The 17,382-nt window shown below is 42.7% G+C and overlaps 1 protein-coding gene across 5 annotated transcripts in view; it reads left to right on the forward strand.

Moving 5' to 3' along the window:
* The window catches only part of FGGY (FGGY carbohydrate kinase domain containing), a 182,879-nt gene that overhangs the window by 26,286 nt on the left and 139,211 nt on the right, over nt 1–17,382 (forward strand). For all 5 annotated transcript variants that reach the window (XM_069738118.1, XM_069738116.1, XM_069738117.1 and 2 more), the window contains exon 5: nt 9,123–9,211. In XM_069738118.1, coding sequence (XP_069594219.1) covers nt 9,123–9,211 — 89 coding nt within the window. The remainder of the gene's footprint in view (nt 1–9,122; nt 9,212–17,382) is intronic.

The raw sequence follows: 17,382 nt of genomic DNA on the forward strand, positions 1-17,382 counted from the left end.
CAAGACGCACTTGACAACCTCACGTTAATGGGGTGTAATTAACATTACTTGAAGAGGGTACATTTTCTTGAGAGGTGGATATCAATTGTGTAAGTCCATTTGCTCTCTCCATTACTTAGCCAGAATAAATCAGCTCCTTGCAGCTTTCTGCCTGAAAGTAGGGAAGATTTATGTCCTAAAAAACGCGTGGTGAATAAGACTCATAGATTATGTGCCGCCGCTGGACTGCTTTATATTACTGCCGCTCATGAATATCCTTCTTGTGTATTTTTTGCTATTTTTCTTAGGGTTGTTTTACATTGGACACATTTTTGGCTATCAATAGTCCACTTGGTGATTATTTCCAGTAGAGAAGACCGGTCAACGTTGATTAATTGTCTCTTACAAATCTGTCAAAAGAGGGGTAAATCTAAAAAAAAAATGTGTTTTTAGCCTATAGCAAGTCAATCGGTGCACGTTTAACCCCTTCAAGTCAGGGCAAATTTTAATTTTAGATTTTTTTTCTCCCTTTCTTCCAAGACTCTTAATTTAAAAAATATATATATTTTTTTTTTCCTTCAACGAAGCCTCATGACGATTTATTATTAGTGGGAATAGTTGTAGTTTTTATTTACACCATTAACGAAATGGAAAATGAGAAAAAAATGGGGTGAAGTGGTGAGAAAAAAAAAAAGCAATTTATTCTATTGGTTCATTGTCCGCTAAAAATCACCTGGTAATGTCAATACGATTTATGAAAATACCAGATTGGTGGGTTTTTGTTTTCCGTTTTACTGCTTTTTAAAATTCTCAAATTTTTTTTTTTCTTTTTTAAATTTTTAACGCCTTTTTCTCAAACTCCATAATTTTTTTATTTTTTCCATTGATGTAGCTATATTTGTTAGTAACATTTTTAGGGCACGTATGACTTTTTGATTGCTTTTTACTACTTTTTTTAGGGTTAAGTGCCACAACCAAAAAAAAACCAAAACCCACAGCCATCAGTATAACACAGTCAGGGATGTATAGAGGGAGGTAGCGCCTAATTTCACTCCATAGCTACACGCCAGATATCCCATTACATAGGAGAGTTGCCAAGATTCCTTGGGTTGTTTGAGCCCCCTCTCCCAGGAATGCACCATCCCTCTCGATAACTTCCCAGTCCACACCAAAATACCCATTTTTGGGTGGTGTTTACACCTCTACCCCATCCCTTTTGGCCCAGATATACCGGGAAATCATGGACATGTGGCAACTATATCTATACATATACCATGGATGTCAGGGGATTCAGGATCATTCTGTCCCCTTACTGCATGCATCTTGTCGGCAGCACATCTCTTGTATATGTGGGAAGATGTGCTGCCAAGAACGGTGATTTAGTGGCCCTCATAGATCGTCTGTTTGGCGACATATTTGCAATGATTGGGAATGAGCCTATTACATCAATGCTATACAACGCCAAGATATGTAGCGCGCAGAACTAGGCCCCAAATCCGAATTGGCGTCCCTCAAAGGCCATGTTTATTTAAAAGCCATGAGACTTCTGACAGATATTTCATATGGCCTTTAGTTAGGACAGAGCTAGATTATATAGGGCCGACATCGCTTTCCATTACAAAGGTAAAGCTTCTGAGAATAAATTTCCGCATATAGTTGTAGGCCTCATTTTAATACCGGCTGAAACTGTTTAGGTTGCCCATAGCAACCAATCACAGCGCAGCTTTCATTTTTTAAACAGCTCTTATAAAATGAAAACTGGGCTGTGATTGGTTGCTACGGGCAACAAAGACAATGTGGAGGAGCTGAAATACAAAGGGCCTCTTTCGTTATTTAAAACTGTGATGGTCCATAGCAATGGGAGAAGGCAGCAAAGTTTTGTTGCGGTATCTAAAAATGATCCACTTTTCTAAGCTTCTGATTGGCAGCCATGTTTTATGATGCAGAAATATAGGAGTAAGACTCGTGGCACTGTGTAATAATTTTTCGAACCAGGTTTATAGTAACTAACCAACTATAATAGGTGAAGGGATTGGAGTCGCACCCGGGCCCCGGAGCCTAGCAGGGGGCCAGAAAGTCTTTTTGGTCCATTTGAAAAGACTATTACTATTAAAAACCTGCAATAGTTGGGGGCCCAATTGGAACTTTTGCATTGGGGCCCATAAATTTTAAGTTACACCACTGCTGACAAGCAAAAATGAGAATGATTGCAATCTCCAAACACAGGATGTAAATGACTAGATAATGAAACAGGTGCCGTACGTCAAGAATAAAAACGAAAGAAAAGGGAAGAATGGACTGAAAAGACGCACACCACGTAATAGAAATAAATATACAGCTGGGTGACCAGCCTTATGGAGGATTGAAATAAATGTAAAGCTGGGTGACCAGCCTTATGGAGGATTGAAATAAATATAACGCTGGGTGACCAGCCTTATGGAGGATTGAAATAAATATAACGCTGGGTGACCAGCCTTATGGAGGATTGAAATAAATATAAAGCTGGGTGACCAGCCTTATGGAGGATTGAAATATATGTAAAGCTGGGTGACCAGCCTTATGGAGGATTGAAATAAATATAAAGCTGGGTGACCAGCCTTATGGAGGATTGAAATAAATATAATGCTGGGTGACCAGCCTTATGGAGGATTGAAATAAATATAAAGCTGGGTGACCAGCCTTATGGAGGATTGAAATAAATATAAAGCTGGGTGACCAGCCTTATGGAGGATTGAAATAAATATAAAGCTGGGTGACCAGCCTTATGGAGGATTGAAATAAATATAAAGCTGGGTGACCAGCCTTATGGAGGATTGAAATAAATATAAAGCTGGGTGACCAGCCTTATGGAGGATTGAAATAAATATAACGCTGGGTGACCAGCCTTATGGAGGATTGAAATAAATATAATGCTGGGTGACCAGACCAGCCTTATGGAGGATTGAAATAAATATAACGCTGGGTGACCAGCCTTATGGAGGATTGAAATAAATATAACGCTGGGTGACCAGCCTTATGGAGGATTGAAATAAATATAAAGCTGGGTGACCAGCCTTATGGAGGATTGAAATAAATATAAAGCTGGGTGACCAGCCTTATGGAGGATTGAAATAAATGTAAAGCTGGGTGACCAGCCTTATGGAGGATTGAAATAAATATAAAGCTGGGTGACCAGCCTTATGGAGGATTGAAATAAATGTAAAGCTGGGTGACCAGCCTTATGGAGGATTGAAATAAATATAATGCTGGGTGACCAGCCTTATGGAGGATTGAAATAAATATAATGCTGGGTGACCAGCCTTATGGAGGATTGAAATAAATATAACGCTGGGTGACCAGCCTTATGGAGGATTGAAATAAATATAAAGCTGGGTGACCAGCCTTATGGAGGATTGAAATAAATATAACGCTGGGTGACCAGCCTTATGGAGGATTGAAATAAATATAAAGCTGGGTGACCAGCCTTATGGAGGATTGAAATAAATATAAAGCTGGGTGACCAGCCTTATGGAGGATTGAAATAAATATAAAGCTGGGTGACCAGCCGTATGGAGGATTGAAATAAATATAAAGCTGGGTGACCAGCCTTATGGAGGATTGAAATAAATATAATGCTGGGTGACCAGCCTTATGGAGGATTGAAATAAATATAACGCTGGGTGACCAGCCTTATGGAGGATTGAAATAAATGTAAAGCTGGGTGACCAGCCTTATGGAGGATTGCAATAAATATAACGCTGGGTGACCAGCCTTATGGAGGATTGAAATAAATATAAAGCTGGGTGACCAGCCTTATGGAGGATTGAAATAAATATAAAGCTGGGTGACCAGCCTTATGGAGGATTGAAATAAATATAAAGCTGGGTGACCAGCCTTATGGAGGATTGAAATAAATATAAAGCTGGGTGACCAGCCTTATGGAGGATTGAAATAAATATAAAGCTGGGTGACCAGCCTTATGGAGGATTGAAATAAATATAACGCTGGGTGACCAGCCTTATGGAGGATTGAAATAAATATAACGCTGGGTGACCAGACCAGCCTTATGGAGGATTGAAATAAATATAACGCTGGGTGACCAGCCTTATGGAGGATTGAAATAAATATAACGCTGGGTGACCAGCCTTATGGAGGATTGAAATAAATATAATGCTGGGTGACCAGACCAGCCTTATGGAGGATTGAAATAAATATAAAGCTGGGTGACCAGCCTTATGGAGGATTGAAATAAATATAACGCTGGGTGACCAGACCAGCCTTATGGAGGATTGAAATAAATATAAAGCTGGGTGACCAGCCTTATGGAGGATTGAAATAAATATAATGCTGGGTGACCAGCCTTATGGAGGATTGAAATAAATATAACGCTGGGTGACCAGCCTTATGGAGGATTGAAATAAATATAACGCTGGGTGACCAGACCAGCCTTATGGAGGATTGAAATAAATATAACGCTGGGTGACCAGCCTTATGGAGGATTGAAATAAATATAACGCTGGGTGACCAGCCTTATGGAGGATTGAAATAAATATAATGCTGGGTGACCAGACCAGCCTTATGGAGGATTGAAATAAATATAAAGCTGGGTGACCAGCCTTATGGAGGATTGAAATAAATATAACGCTGGGTGACCAGCCTTATGGAGGATTGAAATAAATATAAAGCTGGGTGACCAGCCTTATGGAGGATTGAAATAAATATAAAGCTGGGTGACCAGCCTTATGGAGGATTGAAATAAATGTAAAGCTGGGTGACCATCCTTATGGAGGATTGAAATAAATATAAAGCTGGGTGACCAGCCTTATGGAGGATTGAAATAAATGTAAAGCTGGGTGACCAGCCTTATGGAGGATTGAAATAAATATAATGCTGGGTGACCAGCCTTATGGAGGATTGAAATAAATATAATGCTGGGTGACCAGCCTTATGGAGGATTGAAATAAATATAACGCTGGGTGACCAGCCTTATGGAGGATTGAAATAAATATAAAGCTGGGTGACCAGCCTTATGGAGGATTGAAATAAATATAACGCTGGGTGACCAGCCTTATGGAGGATTGAAATAAATATAAAGCTGGGTGACCAGCCTTATGGAGGATTGAAATAAATATAAAGCTGGGTGACCAGCCTTATGGAGGATTGAAATAAATATAAAGCTGGGTGACCAGCCTTATGGAGGATTGAAATAAATATAAAGCTGGGTGACCAGCCTTATGGAGGATTGAAATAAATATAATGCTGGGTGACCAGCCTTATGGAGGATTGAAATAAATATAACGCTGGGTGACCAGCCTTATGGAGGATTGAAATAAATGTAAAGCTGGGTGACCAGCCTTATGGAGGATTGAAATAAATATAACGCTGGGTGACCAGCCTTATGGAGGATTGAAATAAATATAAAGCTGGGTGACCAGCCTTATGGAGGATTGAAATAAATATAAAGCTGGGTGACCAGCCTTATGGAGGATTGAAATAAATATAAAGCTGGGTGACCAGCCTTATGGAGGATTGAAATAAATATAAAGCTGGGTGACCAGCCTTATGGAGGATTGAAATAAATATAAAGCTGGGTGACCAGCCTTATGGAGGATTGAAATAAATATAAAGCTGGGTGACCAGCCTTATGGAGGATTGAAATAAATATAACGCTGGGTGACCAGCCTTATGGAGGATTGAAATAAATATAATGCTGGGTGACCAGACCAGCCTTATGAAGGATTGAAATAAATATAACGCTGGGTGACCAGCCTTATGGAGGATTGAAATAAATATAACGCTGGGTGACCAGACCAGCCTTATGGAGGATTGAAATAAATATAACGCTGGGTGACCAGCCTTATGGAGGATTGAAATAAATATAATGCTGGGTGACCAGACCAGCCTTATGGAGGATTGAAATAAATATAAAGCTGGGTGACCAGCCTTATGGAGGATTGAAATAAATATAACGCTGGGTGACCAGCCTTATGGAGGATTGAAATAAATATAACGCTGGGTGACCAGACCAGCCTTATGGAGGATTGAAATAAATATAAAGCTGGGTGACCAGCCTTATGGAGGATTGAAATAAATATAACGCTGGGTGACCAGCCTTATGGAGGATTGAAATAAATATAAAGCTGGGTGACCAGCCTTATGGAGGATTGAAATAAATATAACGCTGGGTGACCAGCCTTATGGAGGATTGAAATAAATATAAAGCTGGGTGACCAGCCTTATGGAGGATTGAAATAAATATAAAGCTGGGTGACCAGCCTTATGGAGGATTGAAATAAATATAAAGCTGGGTGTCCAGCCTTATGGAGGATTGAAATAAATATAAAGCTGGGTGACCAGCCTTATGGAGGATTGAAATAAATATAAAGCTGGGTGACCAGCCTTATGGAGAATTGAGTGGAGCCATTTTGTCACCCAGCTTTCTCAATTTAAGGACTTCTAGTCGGTGGTTTTGGATGGCGGGGGCTCTGCGGGTACTCGGGGATTTATTCCCACATACGCTATTAATTTTACAGCTTCCTGAGCTGACATAGGAGAAATATTTCAGTTTTATGATAATATCATTCAGATCCATTTTCAGCAGTCATGCGATACGCTTTGTGGCGAAATAAAATCTGTGAAAGGCTGAAGTTCTACCTCGCCTGCTGCGCTCCAGCTGGACGCTCCCACATAAGCGATAGCTCGGCCTGGCAGGAGAACACACAAACCTTACAATTAGTATCTGGCTGCAACCCATTATCTATAGGACTCTGCAGCATCCATTATCATAATCTCCCCCGTGTAATGTAGGAACATATAATAACGGCTCCTGCAGAAACACATGGACACAGAGGAGAAGCAGGCAGATAAGGTCATGTTATCTCACAGGCCTATATAGAGACATGACTGCCGGACACTCACTCCGTCATCCTCCGGAGGACATGACAGCTGCCCGGCCTTCTTCTGCTGAAAACTGAACATCTGCTAATTGCTGCTCTCCACCTCCATCAGTCCTAAAACTGCTCATGATGACTCCTCCATAACTGCATTACCCAGTCCTGAGCCTCTCACCTAGCCAAATTAGTTCTCATGCTTCGCACTGACGAGGGCCAGCAGCCCGAAACACCGTGTCTGCGAATTAAGATACTAATTTGGCTTTTATCCTAAGTCATATTGCACGACTCGTTAAAGAGTTAATTGTGACTTGTAGGATCGCTACTTCCAACAGGTGGCGCTATAGAGTTTAAGTCCTTTTTTTCTCAGAAGAGGCAATTTGCATATTACTAAAAGGGAATTTTTACCGCCCTGTAAAATGTAGGTCCAGACTCTGATGGTTGAGAAAAAGGCCAGGTTCACAGTCTGTGGCCGCTCATGTCCCCTTTATGGACTTTATGGACTTTGTGCACTGGGCACAGTCATGGGGACCGATAAGGGTCTTCCCCAAACTGTTCCCACAAGGCTGAAGCTACAATTGTCCATAATGTCTTGTGCTGAAGAATTAAAGGGACACTGTCACCTGGATTTGGAGGGAACAATTTTCAGCCATGGAGGCGGGGTTTTGGGATTTTTGATTCACCCTTTCCTTACCCGCTGGCTGCATGCTGGCTGCAATATTGGATTGAAGTTCATTCTCTGTCCTCCGTAGTACATGCCTGCACAAAGCAATCTTGCCTTGCGCAGGCGTGTACTATGGAGGACAGAGAATGAACTTCAATCCAATATTGCAGCCAGCGGGTAAGGAAAGGGTGAATCAAAAACCCCAAAGCCCCGCCTCCATGGCTGAAGATTGTTCCCTCCAAATCCAGATGACAGTGTCCCTTTAAGATCTCCCATCACTGGAACTAAGGGGCCAAGGCCGCTCCCTGATAAACACGTCCATATTATCCTCCTTCATCTGTACGGCGGTTCAATGCAGTCGGGGGGTAACATTCTCCTGGAATCACCAAACCCAGACTCCGCCATCAGAAGCAGATAGAGAAGTGTGATCCATCACTGCACAGAACACGTCTCCTCCAGAGTCCGGTGGTGGCGGCTTTACACCACTCCATCCGACACTCGGCATTGTGCTTGGTGATGTACGGCTGCATGCAGCTGCTCGGCCATGAAGCTCTTGGTGGGGGCGCAGTGTTTCTAATGATACCAGAGGAGGTCTGGACTCAGCAGTTTTAGGGTGACTTTTCTGCCCTCTGCTCCTCAGCACTCAGTGACCCCGCTCTATAACTTTACGGGGTCTCCTCTTCGTGACCGAGTCGCTGTGGTTCCTTCCACTTCTCAGTAATATCCCTCACAGGTGATGGGGAAAGATTCACGAGTGAAGAAATGGCATGGACGGACTTGTTACCCCAGTGGCTCCTATTATAGGACCGCCCTGGTATTTATTTTTTACCACCTTCTGTTCTGTCACATGATAGTAAATGCTGATGACATGGTGGGGGGGGGGGGAGGGGTCTGGGGGGGCAAATGTTGTACACAGGGGAGCAATGGGGCTCGAATGTTGTACACCAGGGGCAAAGGTGTCAAATGGTATACACGGGGCAGTGGGGATGAATGTAATACACCAGAGGGCAATGAGACCGAATAAAGAGCCAGAATTCAGTGATTAAGACGTGCGTTCTAATTTATTTGACATCATAAGGTATTATTATAATGATCAGAGGGCTCTGTTTTTCTGACACATAGTTCCAAATCCCCTGCATAGATTTCAAGGTACAATAAAAAATCCTGACTATTTGCAGTCACCACTACGGGGAGCTCACTGTGACATCATTCAATTATACATGTATAAACAGCATTCAGTGAGCTCCATCTAGTGGTGACTGCAGGGAGCCAAGATTTTATCATTTACCTGTATGGATATGCAGGTGATTTGCAGCTTTATATCGGATAAAATATTAAGAAAAATAAAATCCTGTATATGTGGAAGAATGGTAGGAAAATAACAGGAAAACAAAATAAACGATGGTCATTCAATTTTAAAGAGAAGTTCCATTCTCTGTTTAATTTTCACCCAATACCCCATTGTGAAAGTCCATGTCATCAGGTTTATGGGCTTTTCCTGGGTGTAATGTGGCTCCAGCTGTGTAAGGAATAACCAATGAGCAGTGGGGGAAGGGAACTGAGTGACTACTACGCAGAGCTGATATGTCTATTTGGTTCTATATTCCAAGAATTTAGGTCCGGAATGCTGGAATAAGGCCGGACACTTCTTTGATCTACCAGATTATTTATCGTGGAAAGCAACCGGAGATCTCACCAGGTACGCTTGCATTGCTTGTTTTACTTACTGATTAATAATGCGAAAAATTATTCTGAATGTCCTTTTCATCAGCCTCATGGTGGAGCACAGACATCTAGGAAGAGCTTCTTTAGGAATTTGTTAGTCCCTGCTCAGAAATGCTAAGGAGAGGAGGAGTGGGGGAAGGGAAGTGACAACTGCACTGAGCATATTACTAATTTGCAAAAGTGGTTGTCACTTTTCATATACCGTACTCTATATAGTGCAGCTGAACTGTAAAACAGCCCTGAGTACTGACTACTAAATATATATAAGGCTGGTTTCACATTTGCGTTTAAAAACGCAGCGTTTTAAACGCAAACGCATGTGATGAAAAAACGCATGTAAACGCGTTAAAACGCAGCGTTTTTTAGACGCATGCGTTTTTGCATGTTTTAATACAAACGCGGCGTTTTGACGCGTTTACATGTGTTTTTTCCTGCGTTTGCGTTTTTAAAACGCATGATGAGAAGTGTCTGACAGCTGCCAATCATCAAAATCAACAAGAAAACCCACTTTAAACAGAAATAGCTAGGGTTAGGGTTAGGATCCCTATTAACCCTAGGGATCCTAACCCTAACCTTAACCCTATCCCTAACCCTAACCCTATTCCTATCCCTAACCCTAAGGGATCCTAACCCTAACCCCTAGGGTTAGGGTTAGGGTTAGGATCCCTTAGGGTTAGGGTTAGGATACCTTAGGGTTAGGGTTTGGGGTTCGCTTATTAGTGTGTATTCTTGTGTTTTTCTATTAAAACGCATGCAAACGCATGTGCTTAAAAACGCATGCGTTTACATTGACAGCAATAGTTTTTTTTGCCGCAAAAAAACGGCGCTAGAAATTACTACATGTTGCATTTCTGCAACACAACACATGCATAGAAAAGACGCATGCGGCGGCAAACCGAGGCAAAATGCTTGCAAAAAAACGCATGCGTTTTTAATGTTAAGTATAAGAAAAAAACGCATGCTTTTTTTGCGCTAAAACGCAGCGGCAAAAAACGCAAATGTGAAACCAGCCTAAGACAGTCATTGAGAACGACAGATTTGTGACCTTCCTTTCATTCTACTCTGACGTATAGATTTTGGCAAGTACTAACATTGTGGTAGATCAAAAGTTGGGTTGCCCCCATAACTTGCATTTCTGGAGGGGCGCTGTAATATCAGAAAGAAATGTTTAGCCAGACAGGTTGAGCATTTTTGTGGATGTTTTTTTTCTTAAATGCGTGTATTTTGGGCTGAAATCATTTACATAATTGGATTTCATTAATTATTTTGCACTGTTTGCCTTCTATAGCCTCTGTATTGCAAAGTCTATTGAAATGAGTTAACTGACCCTCCATCGGTGAGCTCGGTCTGATAGGAGGGTTTGTCTCTTTTGCTGATTTATGACCACAGACCACATCAAAAATTAACGTGCAGGGAACAAAAATACCCTGTAAAAGCCAAAAGATACAAACTTGTTACTGGAACCCAATTGTAAACATTTTTTTTTTTGCACAAAATATATGCTTTTAAAAAGCGAATCTTCAAAAATGGATATCCACTTTTAATGCCTGAAGGTGGCTATACATAGCTGAGCACCGCCAAACCTACTGAATTTGATGGGATTGGCCAACCTTAATATGGATGACAAATGTTGGGGGAATGAAGAATCAGGAATGTTGGATTCCGACTTACCCAACGCTTTATTCTCAAAGAAGATGATCAGTCACTATAGGTACTGTTAGGGGTCGAGTTCCCGCCTCTGCACAGGGGGAATCTCGGGCCATCTCCGATGCGGTCTCCCATTCTTCTCCTGCCGCAGTGGAGCCTGCTCAGCAGAGACGTCGGTCCCAGCATCTCACTAGGTCTGACTCTGTACAAAGAGATACTGATGCTTTTATTGCTTCTGCCATTGAAGTCAGTGCTGGGCAGCGGCGAGCAGACGCTTTTAGGACTGTCCTGCTTTTCTCGTTCTGAGCATGCCCAGAGTAAGATCTCTCAGTGGAGATCGAGGGTCACATGTTCAGATACTGCAGCTAAATCCATTGGTCCTTCTAGGAAGGTCCTGTACGTGCTGCAACTATTTAAGGCTCGCATGGCCGCACGGCCATGCGCTAGTATCTTTCTAAGTTATGTGCTTTGCGCCTGTGTGGTCATGTAAGATTGTGTTCAGGGACCTGACTGAAATAAGCCCCTAGAATGCTGGCACCTCCGGCGAGGAGATTGTGTTTGTATGTATTCAGGGACCTGGCTGAAATAAGCCCCTAGAATGCTGGCACCTCCAGCGAGGAGTTTTTTGTGCATGCATGACCACTGACTGCTCTCTGTTGGGCAGTTAGCCTGTGCCTCTGTGGAGTCTAACAGGGCGCAGTGATTTGCTTTCATGGCTACTCTGAAATAACAGAGCTCGTTCATACCGCCATATAGTGCCGCCGTTTGCTAGCAGCAGGTTCTCCTGCACGGTGGACCCCGGGCTGCGAACGCATCAATTAGAATAAAACATCTATATTTACTCTGTGCGTTCCGCTAGCCCTAACAGGTATTTTCCCTATGGAGATAAGCATGCATATGTATACGGGGATTGGGAGGAATAGTTGCTGATCAAATGAGCACTTGGTGAACAGCTGTCTAATCTGTCTGACTACTTTAATTTATAGGTATTTTCCATCCAAAATTTAAAAAAATTGAATTTTATAGAATGTTTGTTCCCTCATCACCCCTTCCTCTATTTGGCATTTTTAATTTTCCATGCCTACCATATCTTTAATCTAAGACCCTTAACCCCTTTCTGACCTCGGACGGGATAGTACGTCCGAGGTCAGAAGCCCCGCTTTGATGCAGGCTCCGGCGGTGAGCCCGCATCAAAGCCGGGACATGTCAGCTGTTTTGAACAGCTGACATGTGCCCGTAATAGGCGCGGGCAGAATCGTGATGTGCCCGCGCCTATTAACTAGTTAAATGCCGCTGTCAAACGCAGACAGCAGCATTTAACTACCGCTTCCGGCCGGGTGGCCGGAAATGATCGCATCGCCGACCCCCGTCACATGATCGGAGGTCGGCGATGCTTCTGAATAGTAACCATAGAGGTCCTTGAGACCTCTATGGTTACTGATCGCCGGCAGCTGTGAGCGCCACCCTGTGGTCGGCGCTCACAGCACACCTGATTTTCTGCTACATAGCAGCGAACATAAGATCGCTGCTATGTAGCAGAGGCGATCGCATTGTGCCTGCTTCTAGCCTCCCATGGAGGCTATTGAAGCATGGCAAAAGTTAAAAAAAAAAAAAAAAGTAAAAAAAATGTGAAAAAAAAAAAAAAAAAGTAAAAAAAATGTGAAAAAAATAAAAAATATATAAAAGTTTAAATCACCCCCCTTTCGCCCCATTCAAAATAAATCAATAAAAAAAATATCGAACCTACACATATTTGGTATCGCCGCGTTCAGAATCGCCCGATCTATCAATTAAAAAAAAGCATTAACCTGATCGCTAAACGGCGTAGCGAGAAAAAAATTCAAAACGCCAGAATTACGTTTTTTTGGTCGCCGCGACATTGAATTAAAATGCAATAACGGGCAATCAAAAGAACGTATCTGCACCGAAATGCTATCATTAAAAACGTCATCTCGGCACGCAAAAAATAAGCCCTCACCCGACCCCAGATCACGAAAAATGGAGAAGCTACGAGTATCGGAAAATGGCACACATTTTTTTTTTTTAACAAAGTTTGGAATTTTTTTTCACCACTTAGATAAAAAAATAACCTAGTCATGTTAGGTGTCTATGGACTCGTAATGACCTGGAGAATCATAATGTCAGGTCAGTTTTAGCATTTAGTGAACCTAGCAAAAAAGCCAAGCAAAAAACAAGTTTGGGATTGCACTTTTTTTGCAATTTCACCGCACTTGAAATTTTTTTCTCGTTTTCTAGTACACAACATGGTAAAACCAATGAAGTCGTTCAAAAGTACAACTCGTCCCGCAAAAAATAAGCCCTCACATGGCCAAATTGATGGAAAAATAAAAAAGTTATGGCTCTGGGAAGGAGGGGAGCGAAAAACGAACACGGATTAAGCCGAAGAGCCTCGGTGGTGTAGCCAGGCTTTCCATCATCTGGGGCAAATACTGAGTTTTCTACCTTTAGTTCTGTATCTAACCACCAATGCAGATGGCTTGTTGAACCCTTCGACAACCAGCAATGCCCCACTTGTCCCTTCCCGCGATGTCTGTTGTCTCCTCCATTCCACCAAGGATAAAGGTACATCAGCAGACTCTGACCAAAAGGATTTAGAATAGAAATAAACTTTTAGGCCAAATGTGAATTTAGTTTTGCCTGGAACGACCCTTAATCCACTGCACAAAAGAATGTATCCATGACACAGACAGGACCTGATGCTGATACTCTTAATTCTTCCTTATGGAGCGGCTTTTGTTTCAAGATTTTTGCTCCTGATGAGGAAATTCGATCTAAAACATTCACAGCCTTAAAACCTTAAATCCTAAATTTTGTATTTCTGAAATCGTACCCACTATGATCCAAAAACAACCGAAGATAATCATCATCATCTATCATCCTATTGATCTCCCTAAAACGAGCACCAAATATATTACCCCAAAGCCAAGAGATTAGTAGCAGGGGAACCAGAGGCGGGGGCGAGGGCTTCTCCTTTTAACAGATGTTGGAAGGTAATAATAAACCTCCTACCTCTCACTTCTCCATCCTTCCCTGGAGTTACCTTAATCAAATTAGGAGGATTATGCCTGAATTTTTTTTCGGTACATTTTTTACAGAGGAATTCATTTTTGATTAATCTTTCCGTGCTCTGTATTTTTTTTTCCGTCGTCTTCGCAAGTTAAGCTGTGAGAATCTGAGTTATACTAACATCCTTTAATGCGGGAAGCCAAAAACAACAACTTCTTCACCAAGGAAAAATATTAATAATCAATAAAAGTTGGAGCAGGTAAAGAGAATACTGAACTTGAATTGGAATTTTCTTTGAAAAGTTTACTGCAATTTTGTTTGGTTTGCCAGAACTTAACATGCCCTCTATGGAAATTATCATCCGAGCAAGAACAATGGGTTATTGGGTGCAGATATAAAATCCCCATCCCTGGAAAATGTGATTCATATTTGAGCCTCACCTGATTGGCTGATTGCTTGTTATCTAAGCAGGGGTGTAACTGGCAAAATATAAAAGCCACACCCATGAGGGGTTATTGTCCCTATGTATGGTCTCCATTTATCTCAGGGAATGGAATCCAGAGCAGGGCCAGAACAAGGGGTTAAGAAGCCTGTTGACTAGGGCTCCATTAATGAAGGGGAGCTATGTATGAATTAAAGACAGAACCCATTTAAATATTTTATGTGCCCATCAAAGTAATAATATTGCTCAAGGCAATGGGATAGATGAGTGTGTTTCTTTTGACAATCTATCATCTTGAAGGTCTGAAGGATAAGGCAAATTTTAAATGGAACCTTCCACTGGGTTTTCCCAATATAAAGTAGAGTCAGCACCTGGAAGCTGCTCTCCTTTACACTATTCTAGTATGCTGGATGTATGTCCCCAATTCTCTATGCAGGGCACAGAATAGACCTTTTATTATACTTACAGGCGGTGTGGTCCAGTCTGTTGGGCATCTCTGGTCTTGATCTGGTGCCTTCTCTCTTCTTACGGTCACTGTCCTCCTTCTCTGCATAATATGGATGATGTGCCCTACATCATCCCTACATTGTCCCACAATCATGCTCCTGGCTCAGGCGCACTTCTCTCTGCCTCTAGAAAGGCCAAACAGTGTGGACGACCCATAGGTAAAGCCGGTGCATGCACACTACAGTGCTTTGCTCATCATCCCTCAGCAGGGCAGAGAGCAGTGCGCCTGCGCAGGAGCATGGAGGACACTATCTAGATTAGTGTTCCCCAACTCCGGTCCTCAAGAGCCACCAACAGGTCATGTTTTGAGGATTTCCTTAGTATTTGCACAGGTGATTGAATGCTTGCTTGTCCAGGTGATGCAATTATCACCCGTGCAATACTAAGGAAATCCTCAAAACATGACCTGTTGGTGGCTCTTGAGGACCGGACTTGGGGAACACTGATCTAGATAATGTAGGACGCGTCTTCCATACCATGCAGGGATGAGGACAGTGATTGAAGGAAGAGAGGAGGCGATGGATCAAGACCAAAGATGCCCATCTGACCGGACCGTGCCGTCTGTGAGTATAATAAAAGGTCTCTTTTGTGCCTTGCACAAGGAATTGAGGACACACATGCAGCCTACTAGAATGCTGTAAAATAGGACTTAAAGGTGCTGACCTTACTTTATATTGGGAAAACCTGCTGACAGGGTCTCCTTTAAGTCTCCAACCTGTATTACTTTACCTCCAAATCTCTGGTTCCTGTCTCCTGTAATTTTTTTGGTGTTTGTGGGTAGAGATGAGGAGCGCAATACATGTTCAATGCAACACCCAGGCCAGGACCAAAAAAGTGGTGGAATCACCAATGAACTGCAAGAATCCAGCAGATAGCAAAGGCAGATATGCACATTGAACAACTCCTCCTGGCTGAAAACATTTGGCAAAAGTCATATACTCTCTAATCGTGCGGCATTGTACATCTGCACATACATCTCATCTATCCCAGTGATTAAGACTGGTCAAAATCCCATTTTATTATTGTGTCTGATGCTTTATTCGTCTACACTCTGATTTTTCCCGTCTAATATAACCGGATCCGGTGAAGCGTCTTGGAACAGCGGCGAAGTATTTACCGCCATCCCATGTGTCTCTTTATATCTCGAACTTCAAAAGTTGCGCTAAGTCTGTCTTATTAACAACAATGGTTTAAGAGCTGTGCTGTAAGGTAATCTCACACTACAGCCGGGGCCCGGACAGTCTCATTACTAACATACTGTCTGAGCCGCCGCTCATCTCATGTTACCGGATTCCAGGTCTGCACATTTCATGTATTGCCGGATCCTGGGCAGTTATAGACATGACAGTCTGAGGTCTATGGAGGCTAAAGAGAGTCCAATGGAGCAAGATCAGCAGAACTGGCTAATGGGCATTTGTTCAGTGCCAGGATTTCTCCAATCTAATGTCAAAAAAGATTAAAACAGTGCGTGAGGAAAGGATCCGCGCTATTCTAATATACTTTGTTCCGAAGCCTGAATAGAGACCTTCATATTTACACTGGGGGCTGAAAAGCTGCTCAGAATGAAAACTTCTTACAGCTGAGAGATTGTCAGCAAGGACCTAGCGGTCGATCGCAGTCGCGGGGGTCGCGATCCTGCCCGTGCGGGTGAGGGCCGGCCTACACTTTCTCAAACCTCAACTGGATGTGAGCTGCCGGCCAATCAGCGGCCAGCAGCAGATGACGGCGTGCACGTGACCAGGGGCGCATGGCAGTGACGCCGTGATCTCTCGACGCTTGCTCGCTGAAGTTAGCTGCCAGCTTCAGAGGAGGACACGGCGCGGAGCAGAGGGAAGTTACATAGAAATGGGGGATATATATATAGATAGAGAGATAGATCGAGATAGATAGATAGATAGATAGATGAGGAAGGGACCCAGATAGACCAGAATTGGGGATATATATATCAGTATGGGGAACATATATACGAGGATAGTCCCAGGATGGGAAGATATATACCAGGATGGGGCACAGGATAAGGGACATAAATACCAGAATGGGTAACATATATACCAGGATGGGTAACATATATACCAGGATGTGGAATATATAACAGAATGGGGATCATATAACAGGATTGGTCCCATGATGGGGACTATATAATCCAGGATGGGGAACATATAACAGGATGGGTCTCATGATGGAAACTATATACCAGGATGGGGGGCATTACTACATAATTTGTGAGGGGGGCAATTCATGTTCCCTTATAGGATTTATAGGATGCAACAAGTTTTTCACCCCTGGATTTGGGGATCCTCTGCCATTCTTCCTTTCAGATCCTCTCCAGTTCTGTCAGGTTGGATGGTGAACGTTGGTGGACGGACATTTTCAGGTCCCTCCAGAGATGCTCAGTTGGGTTTAGGTCAGGGCTCTGGCTGGGCCGGTCATGAATGGTCACAGAGTTGTTCTGAAGCCGCTCCTTTGTTATTTTAGCTGTGTGCTTAGGATCATTGTCTTGTTGGAAGGTGAACCTTCGGCCA

Source organism: Ranitomeya imitator, chromosome 8 (genome assembly GCF_032444005.1).
Source record: "Ranitomeya imitator isolate aRanImi1 chromosome 8, aRanImi1.pri, whole genome shotgun sequence".
Taxonomy (NCBI): Eukaryota; Metazoa; Chordata; class Amphibia; order Anura; family Dendrobatidae; genus Ranitomeya; species Ranitomeya imitator.